Source organism: Camelus dromedarius, chromosome 4, assembly GCF_036321535.1.
Source record: "Camelus dromedarius isolate mCamDro1 chromosome 4, mCamDro1.pat, whole genome shotgun sequence".
Lineage (NCBI taxonomy): Eukaryota > Metazoa > Chordata > Mammalia > Artiodactyla > Camelidae > Camelus > Camelus dromedarius.
In genome coordinates, this window is record NC_087439.1 from 56,470,292 (window position 1) to 56,489,021 (window position 18,730).

Genomic DNA, 18,730 nt, shown 5'->3' on the forward strand with positions numbered 1-18,730 from the left:
CTTATTATTCATTTTTTATGATTAGACTGGGTTATGTTTTGGGGAGGGAGGAATAGAACAGAGGAAAAGAGTCGTTTTGTGATATCATTTCAAAGGTACATGCTATCATCAGGAATTATCACGAGTCGGTTTTGACTTGAGCACTTGGGTGAGGTCAAGTTTGTCAGGTTTCCCTGATGTAATTTTACTCTTCTCGCCCCCCTTCCCCCTTCCCATGCCGTAATCTTTGGGATGGAATCACTCTGTACAACGCACACCTAATTAATGGGGTGTTATGACCCACCACCTCAAGAGAAAGTATCTACATAAATCATTTTGGAATTTTGCTACATGGGACACAACCCTTCTATTATATTTATTTATTTATCCAGTCATTTATTTACATCAGTATGGACGTTTGTTTTATACTTCGGGTTGTAACCTAATGCTGCCTTATGTTCTTGCTCAGATTATCCCAGCTTATTGGGAGCTCTTTCAGCTGGCTCTTGTGTTCCTTTGACATACCCCAGTACTCCCATTGTTGTTTTTTATCTGTGTGTGTGTGCTTCTTTCTTTGTTTTCAGTACTTCCTAACTTTCGAATGATCCATGCTCTTCTTTATTATTTCCTGCCCTGACCTAGAATCCGCCATTGCTCTGAGGGGCCCTGATGGCTTCTATTGGAAGATAGTATTAGAAACCAAGATCTGGGCTCTGGTTCTGCCCCTTCCTAGCTAAGCATCAATGCTCCTAGCCTTTTCAGCCAACAATTCACACAGAGATATATGTGTATATAGTAACCCATGTTAATTTACGTAAGTATAAATTCCTATTTTTTTATACTCTATTTCTTTATATAACTATCTGGATTTATGTTAGGCTGAATCTGTTTATACTGACCTCTAATTATAATCTATTAAGATGTGGATCATTCTAGGCTATTCCTTTTGTTTATCTGTATATTTCCACTTTGCGGTGAGACCCTTGGTTCTCACTGCCTGGGCTCTATTTACGTAATTGTTCAATTCCAGAACTCTGTTAACTGAAATGCAGCACTTACGCAGTTCCTTTTACCTGCAGGCGTCCAGACTTCATTAATTACCAGAGTTACTTAGGTCAGCACCTTCTCCCACACCCCTTCAGCGAGGTTGTTTCAAACATTTATAATACAGTTAGATTTTCTTGTCACCGTCTGAATTCTTTTCTTAGATCCCTGACTTCCTAAATGATTTTTTTTTTAATTCACATCTGTTAAGGTTTACTCTTTTGCGTTGTAAAGTTCTCTGGGTTCTGGAAAATACATAATGTCATATATCCACCATCTGAGTATCACACTGACTAGTTCCCTGCACTGAAAATGCCCCCATGCTCCACCTCCTCGTCCCCCTCCTCCTCCCCTTGAATGTGTGGTGACTGCTGCGCTTTTTTTGTTTTGTTTTGTTTTTTACTATTTTCTATAGTTTTGTCTTTTAAATAATGTTATATAATTGGAATCATACAGTACATAGTCTTTTCCAACTGGCTTCTTTCATTTACCAACATGCATTTAATTTTCCTCCATATTTGTTAGTGACTTGATGGCTCATTTCTTTTTATTATGAAATAATATTCCATTGTATGGATATAACACAGTTTTTCATCCACTCAGCTAGAAAAGGGCATTTTGGTTGCTGCAAGTTTTTGGCAATTATGAATAAAGCCCTTTACACATATCTGTGTGCAGATTTTTAACTGGACATATATTGCAACTGAATTTGGTAAACACGGAGGAGCGTGATTGCTGAATTGTAAAGTAAGACCATGTTTAACTCTCTAAGAAACTGCAAACTGTGTTCCAAAGTGGCTGCACAATGTTGCATTCCCTTCAGCAATGAATAAGAGTTCCAACTTCTTTGGCTAAATACCAAGGAAAACAACTGCTGGATTATATGCTGAGAATGTGTTTAGTTTTGTAAGAAACTACTAAACTGCCTTCCAAAGTGTCAATCCCCACCAGCAGTGAAGAGGCGGCTCTGTTGTTCTAAATCCTCATCAGTGTTTGGCATTGTCAGGTTTTAGTGTTTTAGCATTTCTAGTGGTGTGTAGTGGTGTCTCACTGTTGTTTATTTTGCGGATCCCTAGTGATAAATGATATTGAGCATATTTTCATATGCTTATTTGTCATCTATATTATCCTTTTGGGTGAGATGTGTTTTCAGATCTTTTGCCAATTTTTTAAATTAAATTTTTTGTTTTCTTAATGAAGAGGTTTAAGAATTCATCGTATATTTTGGATACAAATCATAAAGCATTTAAATATTTTATTATTTTAATTTAATATAAAAAATATTTTATACCAGCAAATGCTTAAACTTGTGTTATCCCATGGTTAATGAGCATTAGTGATTTACTGATACTAAAGGAGAGAGAGCATAAGGAAGTCACCAAATTATGCTTTGAGTCTGCTTTTGCAAAGATGTTTGAACATTGGTTAATTAATACAATTAATTCTCACCCTTCACATAATCTGCAAAAAAATAGAAAGCTACACTAATAGTGCATAAAGCAGCGATGACTAGCAAAGAACTTTTGTATTTTTACTCTCTTCCAGTTCAATAGTTCTTTGGTTTGAAGTCTCTGTTGAAAATTTGCTCTACCACTTCCTTAAGGACTATAGAATACCAGCTCCAAAATAACTATTTTTTTAATCTAAACTTTCTTTCCAATTCATACCTAAATCAGGCCTAGAGAGATGATGAAGAATTCATATTCAGTAGAAAATTCCTCATATAGTGCAAGAAATCTTTATAGACAGTAAAGGAGAGCATGAAGAGACTGAAGAAGCATTTGGAAAAACTGTTCCATTTGTTTTTATTTTACCTTGTTTCAGACTGAATTTAGGTGGCTTGTAAAGATAGAATTTGGAAATTCTCAAGTAGGATGTAAGCTTCTTATGTATAGTAAGAAAGGCTAATTTTTATTATCATTTCATAACCTAACTCTTCTTTTTTCTCCCAATGGAAGAAATATTTATGAAAAATACTTCCATGTTGAGTCATTTCCAGTTTTATAAATGTAAAATTTTTGTTGCCTCCATTATACATTTTTTACATATATAAAAATGGTAAGGTTCTGATTGAATAACTATTTTACAATAATGTCTGTGATTATGGTAATTATAATTAATTGGCCTTGTGTTTGGGGTTAAGCACTTTACTTTTTGAACTAAATATTTAGTTGTTTAATTTTATATTTTTTAGATAACCATTGTTTATAGTTGTGAAATTAAGGTTACTCAGTACTTTTATATAAGGAAAATCATCGTGTCAAAGGACTTAATTCATTGTTAATATTAATCATTTTAAATGGAATTCCACTTTATTCAAACTAATCTATTTGCAATTTTAACTTCATACAATCTTTTAATGTACATTTAAATGTTAAGTGTGTGTGTATATTTGTGTGTGTGTGTGTGACTATTTGTAAGAATCAAATTTTAGCTTTTCAGTTGACATACAGAGATCACTCAGTGAGGTCAGTATGAGTCCCTCAGATTTTTAAAGCATGTTAAGTGTATCTGTTATTTCTAAAATCTTTTTTATAGATTAGATAAAAATAAAAATAAAATTTCTGTTTGTATTTCTTGCTAAATGCAAGCAAGGAGTTTGTGAATGGATTAGTCTCATTTATTTTCCAAAAGCATGGTGTTTTTCTTAGGTGCCGTAATGCAGATGGACAGGTTCTGGAGGACTGAAATTTGTGTGTGTGTGTGTGTGTGCACGCGCGTGTGTTTAAAGTACGGAATATTTGTTGGAATACTTTAGGTGAATCTGTGTTCTACAACTAAAAAGTATAAAGAAAAATATGTTTGCATATTGAATCGTCATTTACTTCAGTCTAGTTCACTCTAAAATACACAGCTACAGGAGATGAAGGCGTCTTGACTCTTACACATTGCCTTTCACTGTTGTTACTGCATCTCAGTTTTTCTTTATTCTGCTATAGAACTTCAGTGTAACTCAGTTGTAACCAGTAATGATTCTGTCCTTGTAGGGATAATTCACTCCGTATTTTCAAATGCTTGAACCATTGTAGTGCCAAGGGTATTCCACTTACTCGGAGAGGAAACCGTTAGCAATTAAGAGCCTACTTGGTGCCAAGAAGTTCTGTACCTCCCACGCTGATTACCCACCAAGCAGTGATTGAACCAGTTAAAATGCTCCATCTTACCCATCTGCTTTCTCACTGCTGGCATAACCTGAGCTTTTTTGAATTTTTCATGAAGCTCACTATAAGACTGGATTTGATTTTCAAGATATTTTTTGGAAGAAATGACTATAAATGATAAAGAAGAGAGAACCAGAGAATTCTGGTAGGAGGAACCTTCAGGCCACAGTGAAAGTCTGAAACCTGTTAAGGATGGGGGAAAAGAATTGGGTGGATAGAGTCTAAGACTGGGACAGAACATCATGAGAGCTTTGGCCAGGCTTATGTAAGTCAAAGGTAGCCGTTACAGAAGTTCCAGCTCTTGCAGGAGTGGGCCTGTGGTAGTGCTGATGCCAGGCTCTGTCATGGACTTATGGAAGCTGGTAGGAAGCAGAACCTCTGCGTCAACACGGTGATAATCCTTCATGGCAAGCAGCTGGGGCCATGGATCAGTTATGCTTCCCCCAGCAGGACACTGAATGGTGAATTTTCATGGCTGTCACTCTGGGTACTCATTCCTAAGGTCATCAATCAGTTGTTATGGTAGGAAAACTGTTATGGTAGGAAACTCTAGAAAACTGTTCGTATCCACAAATAATCATGGAGGTAATGAGTTTCTTTCTCTTATTATTTTTCCTTTTTTATGTTTTGTTTCCTACAGAGTTTTGTCTTGGAATTTATGTTACAATGGCAGATTTCTAAAATAGAAGTGAGATTTGCGGTAATTTATCCGTGTATGTGTGAAACATTGCATGACACTTTATCTTATTTTCCGTTTGTATACTTACATTGATTTTTTAAATGTCTCCAAATTATATACACATTTGACTACCTTTTTCCCCCAAATGTACTTAAAGACAGTATCAGAAAGTGACTTACACTAATTTGGTCACCTGGTCTCTGAAGGTGTGTTGTGTTTTGCTGTGGTTCTTGTGTCCGGGATGTAGCTCATTATTTCATTCAGGGTCCTGTTCATGGCAGTTTAAATGAGAAATGCTGACCCGGTCAGAGATTCAGGTGGAGTTGAACTTCTGAGTGTTTTTGTTCTTTTTACCTTATAGAAATCATGACATTTGTAAATGACCTTGTTTCCTTTGTCATTAGCTATGCTATAAGCTTAAAGCCGATTTTGTGAACTGCATGAAATTCATTTGACATAATTTTGTCATTGTTTTTCACTGCCATTTGTCCTAACACTCTACCTTTTTACTCTGACCAGGAAGCTCAGCTAAGGAGTGCACAATTGCAGAGTTTAAAAGCATTACATCAAATTCTTTCTGGTGACTTCTGATTGCAGAAAAAAATTTCATTATACCAAATTAGATCAGATAAAAAAAGATTGTGTCTGAGTTGTCCCCCATGCAGTGAGCAATATTCTTTATACATAAGTCAAAGGCACTTTATTAGGAATTTTCCAGGTTTATTAAGGTATTATGGACAAATAAAAATTGTATATATTGAGGATCTACAATGTGATATTTTTAAAGCATATAACATGATGATTTAATATAGGCAGACATTGTGAAGTGATTACCTAATCAAGTTGATTATCACATCCATCATCTTGCATAGTTACTTCTTCTGTGGGGAGAACATTTAAGATCTACTCTGTTAGCAAACCTCAAGTATACAATATAGTATTACAATATTATTAACTATTGTCACCATGTTGTATGTTAGATTTTCAGAACATATTCATTCTACGTAACTGAATGTACATCTTTGACCATCATCTCCCCATTTCCCCCACCACCCAGTCCCTGGAAACCACCATTCTACTCTTCACTTTTATGGGTTAAGCTTTTTTTTTTTTTTTTTTTTTTTCTCATAGAAGTGAGATCATATAGTATTTGTCCTTCTGTATTTGACTTAACTTCATTAAGCGTAATATCCTCCAGGTTCATCCAGGCTGTTGCAAATAGCACTATCATCAAGGAAATGCAAATCAAAACCAGAATGAGATATCACCTCACATCTTTGAGGACAGCTGTTATCAAAAAGACAATAGATAACAAGTGTTGGCAAGGGTGTGGAGGAAAGGGAACCCTGGTACACTGCTGGTGAAAATGTAAATTGGTGCAGCTACTATGGAAAACAATATGGAGATCTCTCAAAAAATTAAAAATAGAACTGCCACATGACTCAGCAATTCCACTCCCAGGTAGATATGCAAAGGAAATGAAATCTGTATTTCTGAGAAGATATCTGCATTCCATGCTCATTGCAGCATTATTCACAATAGCCAGGATTTGGAAACAACCATAGAATATTATCCAGCCATAACAAAGAAGGAATACCTGCCATTAGGAGAGATTTTCTTAAGAGTTTTCAATTGCCGCTGGCTACAGCTTGGCCAAATCCTAGTACCCTAACAGGTCTGCTTCCCTAATATGAAGATCCATCTTCTTCTGGTTTTATCAACCCCTTCTATTATTTCTTATTCTCTATTACACCCTGCCAGCAATTCATATGTCTGATTTAATGCTCATTAAATACAAATAACTAGAAACCCAGGCTTATAGCATGATGGTCACTACAGGTATAGTATACAAGTTTGTAGCATTCCAGTGCTCTTACTCTAAGCCAGAAATTGTGCTAAATGTTTTGAATGCTTTAATTCCTTTAATATTTATCACAACTGTATCAAGTAGATATCATTATTATATCCATCTTACAACTAAGAAAACTGATTACACAGCTAAAAAGTGTAAGAATGAGGAGTTTCAGCAATAATCTGTTAGAATCCAGTCCCATATTATCAACCATTGTCTAATTATATAATATGGAGGTTCAGATACTAGCTAACCAGTTGATTATTTTTTTTGACCATGGCTTGGCATTTATAAGTAAATATACATTGAGGTTCACAAGCATGATTACAGCATTACATTTTCCAAAGATGTAAAATCTACTTTTAGTCAATGAGGAAAAGCTTTATTAGTTTAGCAAGAATTAAAATCTTATAATATGTATAACTCTCTAAAAGGGATAATAAAATTAAGTTCTGGATTTCTTGTTTTCTCTTGACCATTTATATTTGTGAGTTATTTTAAAATGTAAAACAGATTTTAAAATTGTTAATAGAATATGTAAAAATGATTATAACATACAGAATGGTCAAGAACTATATTAAAAATTCTGACCTTATCTCTTCATCTCATTCCCAGATCTGAGAGGTAACCGATTTAACCATTTCTTTTACTGATTTATTAATTTTAGACTGATCTTTGATATACTACGATGAAAGATGAAGAATTTAGTATTTTTAATTTCTACTTTCCTCCATCCACCTACAATTTTTATTAAATACACTATTACCCTTATGGTATCTAGTAGTTTTTTGTAATTTTAAAGTGTTTTTCTTCCTTATTTATTTCTTGATTCATCAGCATTAGACATTATATACTGACCCACTGATATAAAAGATAAAGAACTTAGTCTGCTTGCATTTTAACTTTTTCCTTACTTCAAAGTTTTTGTAAGTTAGACAGTTTAAAACTGTTAAAAGAACACCATTAAATGTATTTCATTCTACAACCAGAATTAAGTCTTCAATGCACTGTTTTTATGTCGAATCATTTTATGCCCAGCACCAATATATATGTTATGATTCAGTTAGGACTTTTTACAGAGTCGAGTTATAACTGAAGACATAAAGAAGGGGATGTTATCCTTTGTTACTAAATCCTGCTGCTTGAAAGAGACGATCCCTGCCTTCAAGATTCAAAGGGCTCCTTTTAACTACCGTGCGCTTTCTTTGACTCTTTTTGATAGCACGCGACTGCTGCCGATTTCTTATATTTCATGTTGTCCTTTCGTAGCTACTTCTTTTTCTTTTACTGTGGTTTATCCTGCCAAAAGATCATATTGATGATAATCAGGTAGCATTTTTTTTTCGCTCTGGCATGTTTCAAAATATTTTTTCTCTCAACTTTTGCCTGAGTATGTAAAATTCTGGATTCAAGTAATTTTCCTTCAGAAATATGAATCAGTAGCTTTTTTGGCGTGGGGTGGGGGGTTCAATCATTCAGTGTTACTGGTTATCTCCATTTCATTCTCACTTCTTTATAAGTAATGCGTTACTAATTTTCTCTGGAAGGACTAGGCTCGTCAGTACAGAGAGCTGAAATCTATAAATTAGTTTTCAGTGTATCCCCTCTTTGAACTGAGTGCAGATTCTGGGCTTTGTGTTTACTGGCACAGGGTGTTTATAGGCCTGTTTCCATCTGGGGTGATTTTATGGTGACTACCTGGAGGGGGTACCCTCCTCCTTCTTTGCTGAAGTAAGAGGTCTCTATTTTGCTGGATGAAGTCCACTGGTCTAGCTGTTCAGAATCCAGTTTTTCAAATAGTCTGATAATTACATCAAGACCACTCATCATTTTTGTATTTGTCCACTGACTTGCAGATTCTCAGACTTTCCCTTTGGAATCAACACAATTACTTCAGTGTTCTGCATGGCCATGTCCCACATCTGTATTTCCTGTCAGTTCAATCTCATTGTCCTTATAACCTGGATCTTCAAACATTTGAGTCCACATCTGTCTCATTTTCTTGGTTTGGAGAACATTCATTATTTTTATTTTTTCTTAATGTTTTGTCTTCTTATTTGATCACTGAAAGAAATAGAAGGGAAACATTTGCTGAATCAGACATTTTTCAAGTCATTTAAAATTGCTGGTTTTCCTTAAAAGCTTCATAAAACAATATACAGGAGGGTTATTGATCCAGTTTTGTATAATTATAGAATAGAATCCAAGCATTTTAACATAATATTCAAGACTTTCTGTCCTTAAGAGTAATGCATCTCCTTTTTAATACCATCTTTGCTTTATTCCTGTGATGGGTAGGACTCTACAATGACCCTCAAGATTCCTGGCCCCTTCTGCACACACATCTCCCTCTTATTCAATCATGCCTTAATCTCTATTCTACTGTGAAGTGATTTTGCAGATGCAATTAAGATCCCAAATTAGTTGACTTTAGGATGATCTCATTAGGCTTAATGTAATCCTATAAGCCCTTTAAAAACAGTTTTATTTGGCTTGTCTAAGAGGAAGTCACAGAGGTGAACAATAAGCAGAATTTGGCATGTGAGAAATTCTCAGCTGGGGGCTTTGAAGGGGTAGGGACTCCATCGCAAGAATGCAGCAGCCTCTCACACCTCAGAGAAGTGTCTGGGTGACAACCAGCAAGGAAGCAGCTATTTCAGCCCTGCAACCACCAAGACGTGAATTCTGCCAACAACAAGAATTAACTTGGAAGCAGATTTTTCCCCAGGGCTCTGGGATGAAAACGCAGCTCAACTTTGACCGACACTTGATTTCAGCCTTGTCTGCCCTGAACAGAGAACACAGCCACTCTGTGCCTGACTAAAGGACCCATGACTAATAAACTTGTGTCATTTCAATCCATTTAATCGTGATGATTTTTGAGGCAGAAATAGGAAACTAATACATTCTCTCACCATTCCACATTTGTTATGATAAGCTCTAAACATTCCTTCTATATCTTCATGTCAGTTTCTGACTTGAAAAATACCTGTGATGTTCTTTCTTCTATCTCTTAACATTTTGTTCTTCTATTGTGATTTGTTTTATTTTTGAAAATTACCCACAGCTTATTTACAATTCTTCACAAATCCTTCCTGGGAAACATAGTATCTTCTTCCTTTTCTGAAAAATGTCACTTTGTATCCCATATATAATACATTTTATTTTGCCAAATTTTGTATTGCTGACAGTAGGAGGCACGCCTTTGTAGTACTTATGTAGTACTTTCATTAGTGTCATAACTTGAAATTAAATAAACTACATTTTTAATTAAATTGTGACACTACAGAGACAAACACTGTAACAATGCAAACAGACTTCAAATCGATGAAAGATTTTAATAGAAAATATCACAGTGTTGACTCAAATAAATGAATGATGATAGACAGGCTTTCAAATTGAAATCAGAAGTTTCATTATCTAAATAATATAAGTAGCAATATTAGGTCATACAATTATATAACACTTTGTAGTTTGAAAAATATTATCATGTTTATTGTTTTATTTTGATTTTCCAAAAAATTCTAAAAGGTAGGAAGTTTGTATTTAATATTTGAGGACACAAACTTCTTTATAATTTATAAAGGCATACAGATAGCTGTTAATAAATCCAAGGCTCTCATCTTATAACTTAAACCTGATCTTTTCCCCACACAACCTGTACTCCTCCATTATGGTAAATTTCTGCTAGAAAATAGTTACTTCTTTCGTACTGTATTAGTTTCCTATTGCTGCTGTAACAAATTACTAAAATTTAGCAGCTTAAAACAACACAGATTTTACAATTCTGGATGGCAGAAGTCCTAAAAGCCAGGTATCAAGTGTCAGCAGGGTTGTGTTTCTTCTGGAGGCTGTAGGAGAGAATCCATTTTCTTGCCTTTTCCAGCTTTAAGAAACTACCTTCATTCATTCTTTGGACCTCTTCCCCCAGCTTCAACATCAGCATCAGTATAGCATCTTTAAATCTCTCTCCTTTTTCTCTCTCTCTCTCGACTCCCTGTTCGTCTCCCTCTTCCTCTGTCACTTCTGCTTCTGTCATTACACCTTCTCTGACTCTGACTCTCCTGCTCCTTTGATAAGGATGCTTGTGATTACGTCTGGCCCCACCTAGATGATCCAGGAACATATCCCCCTTACAGGGTCCTTAGGTTCATCACATTTGCTAAATCCCTTTGCCATGCAAGATGATGTATTTGCAGGTTCTGGGGATTAAGACATCTCAGGGGAACCATTCTTCTCTCTACCACAGGCACCTGTAGTTAGAATTATAGGGTGGCTATATCAATAGGTTTTATCTAGTATTAAGATTAGCAGACTTTAGAAAGACAGTTCTATATTAATATCACTAAATTCAAACAGTTTCACAGATTATTAAGAAGAATAGTATAAAAATATAGAAAATTTACTTTATTAAACATTGTTTACCTAGTATAGTACTAATTTCTAATAGACAAACAGCTCTTTACAATTTTCCATAATGACACAAAATTGGGTTATACACGGAATTCACGTTGCTACTCTGTGTTTAATGTGAATTGTGTTTAAATAGATCTCCAGTGAAAGAGGCATTGGAATCATAAAAATAAAAAAGGTAAAAAACATCACTTGCCTTTGTTCTACAGCTTTGAGCACGTTTACAGCTAATTTCAGTTTTTGGAAGTGAAATGTCTCCACCACATTTTTTTCATACTTATAATTCTATAATTTGAAATATTCATGTGGTAATTCCTTTGGAAAATGCTCAAGCTCATAAGCTGATGAAGTTATAAACTGCTTTTTCCTTAGGGCTTTTAAGAACTCATCTGTGAACAATTGTCTATCAGAGACAAGTCTGTTTTCAACAGAAAGCAATGAGGTAATGCTGGCTCAATTCCAGTTGGTTTCATTAAGAAAATGTAGCAAAACTAATAGATAAATTAAAAAGACAAATTAATTACTTTATAAGTAGCTACTGAGAGCACTTATGTATTTAAATGATTTATATAAATATACAACAGAAAATATTTGTTACATGGATTTTTCTATAATTTTATTTGTAATTTCTTAGAACACATGTGTATGGGCCATTGCTGTACACACACACACACACACACACACACACACACACACACACACACGTGTATATATATGAATCAAATTGATAAATTAACATAAATGAAATATGATGTTGATTTTCTAAAATAGAAGGCATCAAGTGCATTCTAAAATCCCTTCTACCTTGAAAAATTATTTAATTTTTCTCTCCAGCAGGAGTCCTTACATTCCTACAGCAGCTTGGAGGCTCTTTCTTTTGGCATTTCAAGTTACAATTTAGTTGCCAAGGGAAGCGATCACATGGGTGGATGCGGGAGCCACTAAGGCCTAGAAGCCCTCTCTCACAAATAAGAGCAATTATACCACAGGTTGCATGGGTGTAACTTCCCTGGTCCCGGCAAGGGACAGAGCTCGTTTGCACTCAGCAGAGTCACCAGTGATGGCTTCCACCAAATATTAATAAATCCTCCACATTCTTCCTAGTCCAAATGCCATTTGCCAAACAGAACTTTCCAAACAAGCAAAATTTCCTAATAACACAATTGATATTCCACATTTATTACATGCATAAGAAACAGAGCTATAAAGTTATACCAAGGTTAAACTACTCCATAGAGAAGATGTTTGCTAACCCTTTACTTATTATTTCTTTATTGTATACTAAGTGCTAAATCATTTGTAATTACACATATAAAGTACTTTTGAGAGAGAAACAGGATATATCTATGTCTATAAATTGTAATATGTATTTCCCACACTTAGATTACTGTTGTCCCTATTTACTATTTGCCCACTATACTTATACCAAAAAGATGACTAAAATATTAAACAACCCACAAATATTCCATGTTGTTAAAAATCATGGATATAAAAATTCACCAGATTTAAATTTAAATTTAAATTTAAAAATTTCTTCTCAAAGTAAAACATACTAGTAAAAAAATGGAAAAATGCTATACAACAGGAAATAAAATACAGTCCTTTGATTTTACCTTAAAAGGTGAAATATTGTGGTGGTGGGGGGCATTTGACTCTGGCAGAACACATGCTTGGCATGCACAAGATTTTGGGTTCAATCCCCAGTACCTCTGTTAAGGGAAAAATAAGTACATAAAATAAAAGATTTTTAAAAAGTGAATATTATTAACATTTGTGCATTTTCTGGCATTTTAGTCTGTTTTTATGAATGCATATACATTTAATTATATTGTAAAATTATCAGCATGCTATTTTTAAAACTAGCATTATACTACAATATTTCTAGTATTTTAAACTCTTAGTATTATTAGTAGTAGCTGCATAGTATTTCCTTATAAAATTGAACCAAAATTCTTAATTATTCTTCACTTTAGGGCACTCAACTTGTTTATGTAGTTTTTTTAAATAAAACTGTCAGTATTTCTTACACCTGTTTCCATTGCTTTTCCTATACTACCAAAGATCTTAGTGAGATTTTTGTTAGCAAATTTTCAAAGCTTTCTATTGTATGCGGGAGTTAATCACTGCTATCCTGTGCCAATTCAATTTGCCAAGCATTTGTGAGCACTTACAATGCACAAGACAGTCCTGATCCAGCACTTAAGAAAATGAACTGAATGGTAGGAAAATCAGTTTCAGACATAACACATACAAATTGCAAAGACTTTTATATTAGAATCAGAATGAGTTTTTTGTCCACAAAGAGAAACTTGAGTTAATGGAATCTAAAGAATGAGAGGCCTTGGGGAAAGATACTGTTCAGATCTGATATGCCATTAAGAGATTAGACGCTTTTAAAGCTGCCAAGAGGAAAGTCCAAATGATACACATTCATGATAGTAATGGGAAAAGAAATTTGAAAAAGAATCTTCCACAGGTTCACTCAGCATAATGCCATTGATTAAATAATGACTAGAAGGAAATTACACATTGAAGTGTGATACCGTTCACTTGAATATCTTAACCTTCCCTGAAGAAATATATTTGCTAACATTCTAATAGAACCCAGCGCATAGTGTCTTCCAAGAGAGTTAAATTGATTCAAGAAATAGAGATGGTGATTGAGCTGTAATTCTTTGAAGGTTTTACTCTATGTAAGGTAGAAAGAAAGCATACTTAGATTTTTCAAAAACCACTGAAAATCATTCTTGATAGAAACAACTCGTGGGAATTTAAAGGAGAGTTTAAGCCTGTGGAAACAGTAATACTGGGTAATATATTAACTTACTAAGATATATGAAACTAGGAACAGCAGTATTGGAACAATTCAGAGGACTAATGGATTTACTTGTAGTAGAGAAAACACTTCACAAGGTAATAATTATAATTATTCTAAATACATATTTTATTTAGTATCAACTGATTCTACCTTAAAAGATGACTTTGAAAGCATTAGTCTTAGAATGTGACAACTGGGACTTTAGATATCATCAGCATCTTCTGAGGAAACAAATCTCCAAATAAAGACAGCAGTAAGTAATATGCTGCCTGACATGATACAACTATCCTGTATACAACTGAAAATAAACTAACTTATTCCCCAGAACAGGATGTAGGTGGGTGATGTTCATTCTTCTCTTCGGTATCTTATAACTTAAATACCATGATGTAAATTCAATACATCTTGTATGATAAGAGAATAAAAGAGGAAAGAAAAAAATATGTATTTTTTCATAATAAAATGTGGAAGAAATACGCATGACAATTACAGTCCTCATTCCTATAACTAGTCCCGTGGTCGTAGTTGGTATTCATAACTGCTTTATATCACTGTACGTGACCTTTGCACTCAGCAAGCACCTCAGCTGGTCACGGTTCTTTCCGTTGTGAAGTAACCCAAACCCTCCTTCCTGAGGGATTCTGGGTCATTAGTAGTACAGCCTGAATTGGGTTGTTAGAGTTTTCCATTGACTTTAACCACAGGGCATGGCCCTAAGAGACACCAAACGGGATCTCCTGTGTTCCAGACATCATCTTCCTTACCTCCATTGTGGTATAGCAGTTCTCTGTTCACTCGATAATCAGGATCAATCATCTCATCCCACACAGCAGCTCCCTTCTTTGCCTGTTGATTTGGTGGCATGAGAAGCCCAAAGTGGCAAAGTAGCAGATTTAACTTCTAGTTCAGTGGCATAATTGATGTGTCTCCTGGTAGAATTATTCTGCAACTTGGACCTAAGACTTCTAGGCAAGAAAAGCATAAAGTTGTGGGTACAGAAGGCAAAAAATGTGTCTAGTGTACACAGTTCTGAATGTCCACAGTTCTCTAGCGGGGAGGGTATACCTCAGTGGTAGAGTGGTGCTTAGCATGCATGAGGTCCTGGGTTCAATCTCCAGTACCTCTGTTAACAATAAATAAATAAATAAACCTAATTACTTCCCTCCCCCCACCCCACCCCCAAACTAAATATACACAGTTCTATAAATCAGCATTTGGGGGTTGATTCCAGCCATGTCAATCACTCAGTTATATCACAGATAACACAACAGTGCTGGCATTTGATAATCGACAGACTCCTTGATATTTAACTGCTATGTCAGTGGAAATGGATTAAATCAAATCATACTGGTTAATTTGAAACAGTAAATAGTGAAATTCTTGGCATTTCATATACTTGCTCTAGGGAAGAAAATATAATGCTTCTAACAAAAAGCAAATCTTAACTTGAACATATATGCATTTTTATATAATAGAAATTAACTTTTATTCTAAAGAGTTTATTAAAAATAGTCAAGTCCATCTTTCTTATTGGTTGCCTCCAGTTTCCCAAAGGATCTAGTAGGAAAAAATTATGTCTACCCATTAAAGTATCACTATTTATGAATGAATTTTTTTTAAAAATCTTTAAAATAATAGTTCTTTCATTGGTATTGCAACTTTCTTGCTTTATTTCACTTTGCATTTTGATTCTCTTGTTTATTTGAACTTATCTTTCACTTTCATTCAAATTCTGTTAGCATCCTCCTCCTAACATAAACCCTCTCTTGACTGAATATTCCTTTCTTACAATGGCAAGTGATATTTCTCAGTAAAGATAATGCATATCCTTTAGGTAACTCAATTATGCACATTCAATAAATCACCAATTCTACTTTTTCTTTCCATTGCAACTCCCTTAGAAAAAGGCTCTTAAGGTTTCTTTCCTGGGTCATTGTATTATCCTATTTACTGGTGGCTTGGTCTTTAATCTTGTTTCACAGCAAAATTTCATGCATACTGATACCAAAAGAATCTTAATAAAATGAAAATCCTATTGTGGCATTGCATTGTTTAAAGTCCTTCAATGTTTCCTACAGTCACATTTAGTAATATGATAGACAGGGCCCTCCATGATTTGGTTGGACCCCATAATTCATCAGTTTTCATTATTTCCACACATACACTCTGCTCTAGCCATACTTCTTTTTTAAGAATGTGCATGCTCCTATTTCTATGTTTATACAAAACTGTTTTATTTTCCTTGAACTGTCCTCCCACTTCCAACATCCAGCCCTTCTTCTTCATGCTTTTTTATATTCTTCAAGACCCAGATTGGATGTCACTTTTCCCAGGTAGCCTTCCTTGGAATTTTGGGGGGCACCTCTGTTCTCAGATGGCACAATAAGAATCCTTCAGCCACTCACTGCCATTCTCTCTTCCTGTGTGTCTTCTCTCCCTACTTCTTCAACATGCATATAAGCATACACTCATACACTTGCCCACACACACCAGATAAAGGTAAATATGTTTTCTTTACCCTTTTTTAAAATATCCCAGCCTTAACAGAGTGACTGTTGCTTGTGCTCAATAACTTGTTAAATGAGTCTTGATGTGACTTCAAGGTTTTAGGAAACAGAGATGACTGTCAAGACTATGAATATCTAAAATTTAAAATTAAAATGTGTTTGCCCTATTATACTCTAATTCTACATAATTTAATAATCAATAGATAATTTAATGTGTATTATAAAAATGTAGCTACTTTTAATCATCATATCCGTGTAATGATATCAAAGTTTTCCTTTCTATAAAATAATGAGACAATTGAGATATTTATGATATGGTCTATCTTTTATCTAAATTCAACTCTAAATAAACTCCCCCACAAATATGTCAATGCAAATGATCATTCTCAAAATATTTTTATTTTAAAATAATTATTCTAGAGTAATCTTTTATATATATATGCTTATATATATCTACATACCTCATAAAATCCAATTTATTAAAATATTAGAGATTACTTGAAGTTATGGTTTTATGTAGGTGAAATTAAGCAGGTACAATTAGGATGAATAGGAATCTAATACTCTTTCATCAGCATAACTTTTTTTGAAGTAGGAAACTAATTTGGAGGATCTAAGTGATTCCCACATAAATCAAAAAATATTTATTGAGCAGGTCTTTTCTACATTAGGCATTGTTCTAAGACCCTGGCTTACATCAATACATATGTACAAGGCATTTATGAACACTTTGTTCAACCATTTCATTAAGATGTTATTAGTGTATGTTTTAGTCTCTTAAGAGTCCTTTTCTAAGACTCTGACGTATCATGATTGCCTAACAAAATGAAAAAGAAAAAACAATACTTTAATCATTTTCAGTAACTACACACTATCTCTGTAAAAGACTATGGTGAAAATATTTGGGGCATGGGACCACCTTGGTGTCCATTAATCATGCCACATATATGGCTATTTATCAGCTCTATTCAAGTTGCCACATTCTTTTCCTGGCCTTCCACCCCCACCAAATGAGCTCCTTTAGTACACATGAAAAATATGCTTAATATGAAAAGAATTTACACAAAACACTATTAATTTTCCTCTCAGATCTTGAATTATTTGGGAAATATGCCTGATATTTGAGGGGAAGGATTGTTTTAAATCACATTAGTAGAAGGCATTTGCCATATGAATTAACATAAGACATTTACTCTTAAAAAATATGAAAAGGGTCAGATACCTTTCTAATATAGAGCACATCAAATATAATGGAATTTATTGTATATAACTGAAATACACAAGCTAATTGAATTTGTTTAAAAATTAGGGGTTTATAAGACCAAAACTTCATCTGAATTAAGCAGAGATCCTTAGCAGGAAACAATCAATAAGCAAAAATGAAGGTTTTCCATCCCAATTTACCTAAGACATAAGTATACCTTTTAATATAATATGATAATATGTTTTGGCATTTTTTTACAAGCCAAAAGTGCAAGAAAATATTTTATTAGAAGTGGTTTGCTAATGCTGTGTTTTCCTTAGATGATGTATTGGAATATTCCAACAACAACAGTAACTTTGACATTGCCATAGACTCAGATAACATTAATCATTTTCATGTTTTTTAATAGAGACTCAAAGAACTGAAACAAAGGGAATTTGCTCGAAATGTAGCATCTAAATCCAGGAAAGATGAAAGAAAACAGGAAAAGGCACTCCAACGCCTGCACAAGCTGGCTGAACTAAGAAAGGAAACTGTGTGGTGAGTGTGCAGTGAAATGTTAAGTTTTCTTAAAACGTGACAACAACAACAAAAGGAACCAAATAAAGGGCACAAATCTATTTATTTCTGTACCCAGAATAAGACACTCACATTTTCATGGCTTTCTGTGGGCCATAAACAGTAAATTGAATTTGAATTTTATGCAAACACCTGTTTAATGCACATTTCAAAAAAAAGCCAAATGGCTATAATTTTAGTTTGCAAAAAAATTACATTATTCTGCTATTTAAGCTATCTTAGTTGAAAGCTATTCTATTTCTTAGTGCAATTCAAAACATTTGATTGAAGAAGAGATCAAAGCACTATCTCATGGCCTTTGTTATAAATGGAGTTTAAGAGGAACTTACTTTTTAATTGAAAATTTGGAGAACTTTTATTTGAAATTATCTTTAAGAATATATATATATAGACATATATAAGTCTGTCTATCTATCTATCTGTCTATCTATCTAGATACACTCACAAGGTTAGGAAGACCCTGTGCATGTCAGAAGCAGATCAACATTAGTTTC

The 18,730-nt window shown here is 34.2% G+C and overlaps 1 protein-coding gene across 1 annotated transcript in view; it reads left to right on the forward strand.

Moving 5' to 3' along the window:
- ZNF804A (zinc finger protein 804A) overlaps positions 1–18,730 on the forward strand; it is a 244,206-nt gene that overhangs the window by 219,162 nt on the left and 6,314 nt on the right. The window contains exon 3 of the mRNA XM_010991717.3: positions 18,067–18,197. Coding sequence (XP_010990019.3) covers positions 18,067–18,197 — 131 coding nt within the window. The remainder of the gene's footprint in view (positions 1–18,066; positions 18,198–18,730) is intronic.